Source organism: Psittacula echo, assembly GCF_963264785.1.
Source record: "Psittacula echo genome assembly, chromosome: 1".
In the NCBI taxonomy this organism is placed as follows: domain Eukaryota; kingdom Metazoa; phylum Chordata; class Aves; order Psittaciformes; family Psittacidae; genus Psittacula; species Psittacula echo.
In genome coordinates, this window is record NC_137735.1 from 97,832,669 (window position 1) to 97,842,287 (window position 9,619).

Here is a 9,619-nt window from a genome sequence, read left to right on the forward strand (position 1 = left end):
TTCTTCCTTCTGATGCTCCTGGTTTAAATACCACAGTGCCACCTTTACAAGACCTATCATTCTGATCTTGGGAGATTGGATCTGGGAGGCTTGGATATGATTTGTTTTGATCTGCATGGAAGAGTAATTAAATCATTCCAGGTTCCCCTCAGCTCTCAGCCCTTTTCACTGAGTCTCTACTTTGGTGCTGGGAGCATCAGAGATTTAAGATTTAAAATGTGGAGCATCCCCTCTTCCCATAGATGTGGAGTCTGGCTCTCCCTCCTTGAGAAATGGTGGACAGCAAGAGCCAGAGTCATCAGCAAGGACTGGGAGAAACCTAGTGAGTAGAGCAAGCTATTGTCTTGCTCTGTTAAAATGGATGCTCAGTGAAGTTTTAAGTGAAGAGATGGGATTTGACACTGAAACACCAATGTCCAGTGCTACAGAGAACATCTGGCAGTAGTGAGGATAGTGCTGAGAAGGAAGAAGTCTGTTGCAGAAATCGGTTCCCCTCCCTTTGCTATTGAGACATCCTCTGCCCTCAAGACCCAACCGCCATTAATGATTCACCCATCTCATTGCAGCTCCAGGAAGAAAGGAGGTCTTGAACAAGCCAAGGCCTTAGTGGCATCCTTAACACCCACCCCAAGGCATCACACACTCATTCACTCCAGAAGGATAACCAGTCCACCAGATCCATGGGATCAACATCAGTAGGGAGCACTGGCTCCAGCCTTTCCTGCAAAATGCAGGAAGTGATCAGCTGAGCAAAAACTGCAGAGCCAGGGAGAGTACAAAGGAGAGCACGAAGAGTCCTCTCCCACCCCAAGTATTGTGCAGGATAAAGAAGCAGGAGAGACTTGTTGTCTATTCACTGAGCTGGTTTCAGGCAGCAGCTTGTCTATTTTCTTGAGTGTTTAGTTATTGTCAGGAATAGGCGGCTCGCCACTGCAGAGGATCTTGTTAAAAACACCAGCAAACCACACCAGGACAACACACTGGTGAGTGGATGACTTCCAAGGGCACTTGGGGAGTATCCATCAACCATTGTGCATATCTGCAAGGGAAAAGGTAACCCAAGATCTTTCTCTGTTTTCCTCTCCCTGTTTGACCTACTCTTCTATTCTTCCTTGCATGGGTTCAACACAATTGGCGCTAATCAATATGGCCCTACTAGGTTTTAGGTTTGACTTTGGTGTTGTGTGCCTCCTGCCTCTACTTCATGAAAAGGGAAAGAGATTGGGGAAGAAATGTAAGATGGGTATAAGGAGGTTTATGGACCAGGACAACAGTCTCCATTCCTACTTTGCCTGTGGATTTGACCCCTTTCCAGATGCAGAAGTAGCAGATGATCCACGCCAGCAGTAGACACAGAGCCAGCTCCCAGCGCAGGCTGCCCAGTTTGTGAATACCATCCGTGAGCCCCAGGACTCGCTTCCTGCCGGTGTCCAGGGACAGGGAGAGAAGCATTAACACCCCAGACCCCACTCATCCATACACAACTTTCCCATATTACCCCATCCAAAGACTTAACAGACTATCCACAACACATCTGCCCAGGACTCGACTCTCTGTCGCTCTTGCTGATGCTCCTCTACCATGTCCTGTAGCTGATCCAAACCCTCCCATTCTTCAAGCCCATGAAACCATGCCCATCAAACCCATGCAACACAAAATCACTACCTGCTCCCCAATCATTTCAGAGGGGTCACAGCTCTCAATAAATAGGACATACTCCTAAGAATAGGGCAGGAGAGGTGGTCCAGCACTGTGAAGGCTCTTTCTGAACTCATGGGCTCGTATTATCTTGTATGTGCCCTGTGGTGGCTGCAAGGGACAAAGCACAGTCAGCCCACTCAGAAGCACTTTAGGAGCCATAAGTGGAGAAAAAAAATACCTCTGAAGCTGAGTCCCTGGCACAGCTCTTCTTCATGAGACCTTCCTCAGCTGAGTGTGGAGAGGTGGTATAGCCACAACAGCCATCTTAACCTGTGTAGGCTGCAGTGATGACCCTTTCTGGGACACTGGCCTGCTGCAGGGCTGTCCTTCAGAGGTGTTTTATTGCCTCCAGCCCCATGACCAAACCTCTCCAAGTCCCCCTCCAGCATCTCACGTATGCGCCTCAGATCCTTGCTCTCCAGGGATGAGCCTGAGCAGTCTGGTGGACCACTTTCCTTAGGCACCAAGCAAGAAGGCAATAGGAAAGGCACCAAGAAGAAGGGAAAAAGCAGCTTTGTTGCTTTTTGTTTCACTGTACGGAACTGTTCAGTCTGCCCTGGCCTCTCCTTCTTGCCTGCCAATAGTAGCCTGCAACACCCATCACAAGTAACCTCAGCTTACAGCAAGGCCTCATCTTTTCTTGGTGCCTCTTTCTGTGGCCACAATCACCCAGAGACTTCAGTGCCAGAAAGAGAACATGCCTGTGCATGTGTGCACACGATCATCCTTAGGCAGGCACAGTATGAGCAGCCTTTGGGCTGTATCTAGTCCTCGTGCCCCTGGGTTCTGTGCCAAACTCCTTGGCAGCTCAGTGCATTGTGTTCCCCGCATTTGGGTCTGACATGTGGCACCTTGCTTGGTTCTAGAGAGATGCACAGCCTTCCACCCGGATAGTCCTACAGCTGCTGCCTTTGGATGAGAGAGAAGCCTGAACAGAGGGAAAACGATCACATACTCCCAAAACTCAATCATTGGAGAGGTGGCATTCGCAAGCAAGGTCCCATTGTCCAGGCTGGAGCGGTTCAGAATGTCCACACAGAGATCTACCAAAAGAACAGGAAGCTGATGAGCCAGAGGAAATCTCCAAGGCCCCTCCATGAGGGGTGCTTCTTCCCCTCTGTACCTCAGTGCTCACTCTGGCAACACACAGATCCTTCTCCCCATGCTATAGAGCATCTCATTAAACTCTTGCATCTCATTAAGCATCTCATTAAACTCTGGCTCTCCCCAGCTACAAATCCCAATCCAGCAGTAGCCAGAGGGCTTTGGGAAGGGAAGAGGGGAAGGAGAGAGCAATTCCCTGCCAAATGTAAACCAGATGGCTGCAAAATATGGATTATTGAGACATAGCCACTAGTCAGGATAGAAAACCATATTCTCCTCCCAGATCACTCACTATTCCCTGCCCACACATGCATACATATGCTTACACACAGATGCCTTCGTGTTCCCCTCTTCCATTCCCAACGTTGTCACATAGCATGAAATTACCAAATATAGAGGAGAGGCCACGCATCCAAGAAATGCACCTCATCTTGCATTTGGCAAGCAAAAGACAATCCACCGGGAAACCAGGGAAGCCCAGCTGTGGCTGGGAATCTTCCACCTGCTAAGAGAACATCTGTGGCTTTCAACTCTTTAAAAGGCTGATTATTTCTGGTGGGGTGAAGGGGCAGAGGAAGTTGTGAGTGAACAGCCCATGGGGGTGGAGAAATCTAATACATCACAGAAATTAACTGTCTGACCCAAGAGAAAAGGGGAGGGAACTGATCTGCCGCCAAAGCTCTTTCTAGTGCATCTACACCATCCTTCCTAGGCACAGCCAAGTGTCTTGAACAAAACCAAAACCAGTTTTTTTCTCCTGGGCACAGTTCAGTGAATTGTGGGCACAAGGAGATGAGACCCCTGGCCATTGTAATGGTATAGAGGCCTGTACGGATGCGATTAGACCAGAAAAACAGTGCCTTTATAGCTCTGTGTTACTCGTTCCTGCACTGGGAGACCTCTACTGGCAACATCCTCCAGTGCAGGCTTGGTCTGATTTAGCCAAAAGCTGAGTGCACAAAGGGAACTGTTCTGAATAAAAAATATTTTCTACAAAATCCAAGTAATTTCTGGGAATTGAGATGGATCTAAAAGCTGACCAAGGGAAGATGTACCTGAGTTCCAGGGATTATTACAGCTGGCCCATGGTAGCACTGCAGTGAAGGAGCTGAACAGGTAGAAGAGTGCCCAGGACAGGATGACGATGTAGTAGATATTCAGATAGCACTCTATGACTTGTGAGGCATATCCAATTCCTGTGAAGGAAATCAAAACAGGTGAGGATGGGCTGCCAACAAACTCTCAACACATAAGGCTTAACCCTAAAGACATAGACCATGCCATGGTAAGAAGGGTGCAGCATCAACCATGTGGCTCACTAGAGAACAAGGGAAGACCTACCTCAAGGAAACAGAAAGGATTTTGTGATTTTGCATGCAGGCACGAAACACTGTTGGTATCTCAAGACAGGTCTATGGCGAACAGAGAGAAAAACTTTCGCTGATGGGAAAACTTTCTTCTCACCACTACCGTGCCCCTGCGTTACACTGCCTCTCCTGCAGGAAAGGCAGATCTAGCTTTTGAACAAGAGAAATGTAGGTGAGTTTCTTCCTTCTGGGAAGACTCATGCAAAAAGTGTTCTCACAGCTGATATACATAAAGTATTGGGGCAAAAGTACACACTTAGAAGCTGAGCTCTGGTCTTTGGCCCTGCTTCTGCCCATTGCTGTCTGCAAAATGTGGGTGTAATACGCTCTCCTCTGGACAGGAGAATTGTGGATGTGAGATTCATTAATGCCATTAAATAATATATTTATTATTTATATAATATTATTTAAATTAATAAATAATTAATTTATAATTAATTTTTATATAATTATATATATTATTATATTATATATAAATATAAATAAATAAAATAAATTTATTAATTTATTAATTATTTATTAACAATAAATCAATGCCATTAAACAGCCTTTCCCTGGGCCTTAGGAGTCTTGGTTCTCATACCTCTGCCTTAACCACAACCCCAGCCCAACTCTGAGCTATCAGACCACTGTGGGAAGTTTGTAATTTCCAAACTAGTTTGAAGGACACCAGCCTGCAAATTCTGCCACAGCAGCCCTGGGCACAGCAATGGGCAAGGAAAGCATCATAAGCCAGCCAGCCTTCCTCATTCCCTTTTCTCTTCAGTATTTCTCCTGGACTACATTCAGGTCTTTGTCACTTCCATCCTCCTCCTCCTGCTGCATGCTGGCCATCCTACTCCTCCTCTCCCCCAGTCTCTGAGCATCTCAAAGCAGAGGCTGTGGATCGGCTGGACCAGCAGAGCCAGCAGCCAGCATCCCACACCCTCAGTTGAGTATGGGGGGATTAGGGCACTGCCCCTGCACATGCAGCAGCCAGCAGGAGGGATAACAAGACATGGAAAGAGAAGGAGGGAGGGAGAATAAAGGAGAAAGGGGGAAAAAAAATAATAACATTTCCAAAAATGTTTCTGCATCTCAAATTGTTAGAAAGTGCTGCCAGGAATCCCAGGAACTCAACTTACCTTCAAAGATGGGACAGATCTTCCTCCAGGCAGTGACTCCCCCCTGGCTGGTGTACTGCCCCAGTGCTGTCTCCAGGAAGAACAGAGGGATCCCGCAGGTGAAGAGGAAGATGAGGTAGGGGATAAGGAAGGCTCCTGCAGAGAGGGGTAAGATGCTGCCTAAGAAACCTCTCTAAAAGCTCATCCCCACCACCCCTTGCCAGGTCACAGCTGGAATCAGCTGGATAAACAGCAAAAATTCTCTGAATTAACTGCACAACCTCTGCTAAAAACCCCCAAGGTCTCCAACACCGTCATTACTTGGAAAAAATACCAAGCATGGTCTGTCTTGTGCTGCTGCAGTACTTCTGCATTTGGTCTTGGCCAAAACCTAGAGGTTAAGAGTAGTCAGGGAAGGGTATAAGAAAAGACAGTCCCTGCTTCACTCCTCTTTCAGCAGGAGTCAGGCAAAGCAAAAGGAGCCCTTGTTTCACATAACCACATTTGCTTTGCCTTTCCTGGGAGTCACAGCAAACTCCCACTTGCCCAGAGGACACAAACCTGGAGGCTGGTGACATTTCTTGGTAAGTAATACAGTTGCCAGCATATAAATTTGCTTGAAATGCATTTCACATCAAATTTGAAAAGCAGTTTGCACCAAAACAATGGAAATAGGGAAAGAGCAACAGAGTATCCCTCCAGCATTTTCAAAATGAAAAAGTCTAACTTCTCTCTTCAAATTCAATTTTTTTATCAAAATATAGAGAAATGTCTTAAAAGAAATCAGTCTGAAATAGCCCTCAGACAATCCCTGATGAAATGGAAAAGGAAGCAGACAGAGAATGTTTTTTTCCAGAAACAATGACCAACAAAAACAAAGCATCAGAAAATCAAATCAAAAGGGAAAAAAAAAAATAGGTTTAATGCCCTGTTCAGTTGTCTGAAACTTTTATTCCTTCTTTTTGCTTCTACTAAACTCAAACACTCAATGTTTTTGCTGTTCTGCCTAAAAACTGCTCCTGAGATCACAGTTTCTATGCTGACCTTCGTTCTATCACCTCACAGTCTTTCTCCCCATCATTAGTGCAGGTTTTCACACTTTTGCTCCCCTCCAAACAGGCCAAGGCCATTGCCTTTCACACTGGAACAACTGTTAGGGTCTTGCCACCCACATGCAGTTAACTTCTGGTCATGAGTACCTCCCATCACCAGTGCCTGGAGAGCATCTCAGCTGTTTGAACCAAGATGAGGGCCTCCTTTCTCAGCAGAGGTAGACGCTGTCCCACAAGACCTCTCCTCCCCTGCCAGCACAGGCATCTGCACTGAAATTCCTTCCCATCGCAATTAGCAACTAGGAATTCTTCCCCTTGTTTTTAAGCCAGCAATGTTACAATAACAAGGAACATCCAACTTTCCTTGTGGAAACACAGCTGTGCTGTATCTGCAGGGGACCTGGGGCCAGAGGATGGGATGCTGGTTCACAGCATCAGTCCAGGTTTTCAGAGCAGGGAATGGGAACTGCACATGCTGAGCTAGAGGCAGCTGCTGCTTTCAGTGCTGTAAGACATCTATCTGTATGCCAAATCTGCAAGAGAGTTTTGTTATCCTGCACACAGATAAGCCTTTCAGCAGATCCCAGATGCTCTCCTCTGATACCATTTGTCCCAGAGATTTATCCAGTTTGGTCTCTGAGTAATGACCTCTAGAAAACACCTCTGTTGTCTCAGGTCTCTTAACCTTCTCCTCATAGTAGTTACCAGCAGCCACTTCAGTTGTGATGTCCTCCACAGTTTGCTGCTCCACTGGAGGAGACTCAGCCCTGAGAAGAGCTCCCAGAAACAGACCCCCTTTGCTTATGAGTCAATAACAAGTTCAGGATGCTGAGCAATTTGATTAAATTTGAAAGTGCAACCATGGACAAGTTTACATTTGGTTGCTTTATGGCAAGTTAGCACAGTTGTGATATCTGTCTTTACAGCTTCATAACCATCTCAGTACATCAAAAGGTAGAGAAAGGTGACAGGACAGCAATATCCAGTTGGGGGGGGTGGGGGGGGAAGGGAGAGCAACAATGATTCAATCTAGTGTAAGGCATCCCTGCCCATGGCAGGGGGGTTGGAACTAGATGATCTTAAGGTCCTTTCCAACCCAAACCATTCTGTGATTCTGTGATTTAAAGGTGGGAAAGTCCCTTTTTTACATTCTCAAGGACTTTTCCAATGGTGAGAATATATTTGAGTGTCATGGGAAACACAGTGCCTTGTCCTGTACTAATTGGTTTACTATCTGATTCCCTAGAGACCTAGAGAGAAGAATGACCTTCTACAGTAGTAGCATATTTTCTGCAAAGGCAGTGTCTGAGATGTGAGGGAAGGGCTCTCCCATCCTAATCTTTCCCAAGCCTAGACTTGTTGGCCTCTGAATCTCAGTCTTAGATATTCCAGAGTAGATTAATTGAAAAAAATAACATAAATTTATTCAATAGATATCTAAAATGAACAAAAGCAGCCTTTTCACTTACACTAATTAGCATACAAATTGCAAGGACTACTGAACCAGTTACCGTAGGCATAAACTATGCAAAGATATCATCTGAGCTCAGGAAGAAATTTTCCATGCAAAACCCATGACTTCTCTCTCAAAGTGTTACTGCAGAACGGGCTGTTCAATCAGGTGCACCACAAGTGGTTACTAACCTGTGCTAGTCTGACTTGCTTTTGGTGCCTCCAGTGCCTACCATCAAAACGTCAGAGAAGGAAACTGGAGGATGTGCTAAAAATCATCCCAGGTTCAAGAAAAACTCAATTCCATTTTCTTTAACCATCCTTTTATCCAACCCCTGTGTGGTTCAGAGGAGATATTGTACTGAGTCCTGCTTGATTTGGATAAACTCCAGCAGCAGCACAGGGGACAGAAATTTGGTAGACCTGGAATGAACTCATTCATTGGTGAAAGCTCAGAGCAGCTTGGGAAAGAAAGGCTTCTGTGGCATGGTCTGCAGAGAAAGGAAGTTTAAAGCAGGGGGAACATGCAAGTCCCAAAGCATTATTTCAAGGTGTCTCTAAAGAACGAGAACAAAAGAAAAGTTATTGCTGCATTTGACATGTAATTTATTATTCCTCCTTTTCTTTTATAAAGTTAGATTTTGATTCACCAAGAAAAGTTAGTGACAGTCAATTATTACCTTCCTCTTTCCCAGTTTCGCCTTATTGCCATGAGAAAGTTTAATTTTTAACTAGGTAATGACGTTATTGCAGTGCTATTGGAAAAGGAAAGTGACACAAAAAGCAAAAGGGAAGGGGAACAAATTTCCTGGGGCCAGGTTTCACTAGCAGTGGATTGACCACTGAGATAACTGTTTCTGGGAAAGAGGCAGTAATGCCCTTTTAACAGGCATCAGGCTGTGGCAAGGATGCCAGCACCATCAAAGCCTTTGTCATCTCTAACAAGGGCCTGAGAGAGGTGGGGGTGACATGGAGAATAGGAAAAAAAGGACTTTTACAGAAGAAGGTTGCTGATGGCTTTCTGACCACTCATAGCATTTGATGGTTTCAGAAGATCACCTGTTTCTCAAGACGCCCAAGAGCCTTAAAGAGTTACTAAAGCTCAGTTTGGCCCTCATACCTCTGAGATGTGCTTGGAGAAACAGTGTCCACTGGGGAGACTCACCACTCAGTTTTTATTCCTCCTGGTTTTGGCAGGAGCTAACTTACTAGAGGAGAGAATGAGGGCATGTGGGAGTACATGAGGCATAGGAGAAATGGATCCGGGCACGCATGTACCTCTTGTCATGCCTGCAGACCTAGGACAATTCATGCATGCTGTGAACTCACCACCGCCGTTCTTGTAGCAGAGGTATGGGAACCTCCACACGTTACCCAGACCAATGATCTCGCCAGCTACAGACAGCACAAACTCCATTTTGCTGCTCCATTGGCCTCTCTCTTCCATTTCCTCCTGTTTTATCTCTTCAGGAGCTGCAAGGACCCCATTGGGCTCTCCTTCCTTAGCCACAGCTCTTGTCATGTCTCTGTGGGATAGAGGAAGAAGAGGGCATGGGATGTAGGGAGCTGCTGTGGGACATGTGGGAGAAGGAGGGACGGGACCAGTCATCACAACAGATGTGTTCCTAGTATCAGTGTGAGTTTCCCTCATCCTCTGGAAAATAGCTTCTTTAGTGTCAGCACAAAGCATTTTCACCAAGTTATGTCTGTGAGACAGAAAGTCTGTGCTGAAGGGACAAAGGAAAGGTCGCTGGCCAGGTGAGACAGATCCACCCGCACCACCCTTTGCTGGACTCACCCTGAATTCACCCTTCTCTCCCACTGTCCTCTTCTTCATCCT

At 46.0% G+C, this 9,619-nt stretch overlaps 1 protein-coding gene across 1 annotated transcript in view; it reads right to left on the bottom strand.

Moving 5' to 3' along the window:
* The window catches only part of LOC308220593 (sodium- and chloride-dependent betaine transporter-like), a gene marked incomplete at its 5' end in the record, with an annotated part of 28,548 nt that extends 19,247 nt beyond the window's left edge, over nucleotides 1-9,301 (bottom strand). Inside the window, 5 exons of the mRNA XM_080616716.1 lie at nucleotides 1,288-1,420; nucleotides 2,657-2,744; nucleotides 3,861-4,001; nucleotides 5,297-5,431; nucleotides 9,109-9,301. Of these exons, the coding sequence (XP_080472842.1) occupies nucleotides 1,288-1,420; nucleotides 2,657-2,744; nucleotides 3,861-4,001; nucleotides 5,297-5,431; nucleotides 9,109-9,301 (690 nt within the window). The remainder of the gene's footprint in view (nucleotides 1-1,287; nucleotides 1,421-2,656; nucleotides 2,745-3,860; nucleotides 4,002-5,296; nucleotides 5,432-9,108) is intronic.
* Between the last annotated feature and the right edge of the window lie 318 nt (nucleotides 9,302-9,619).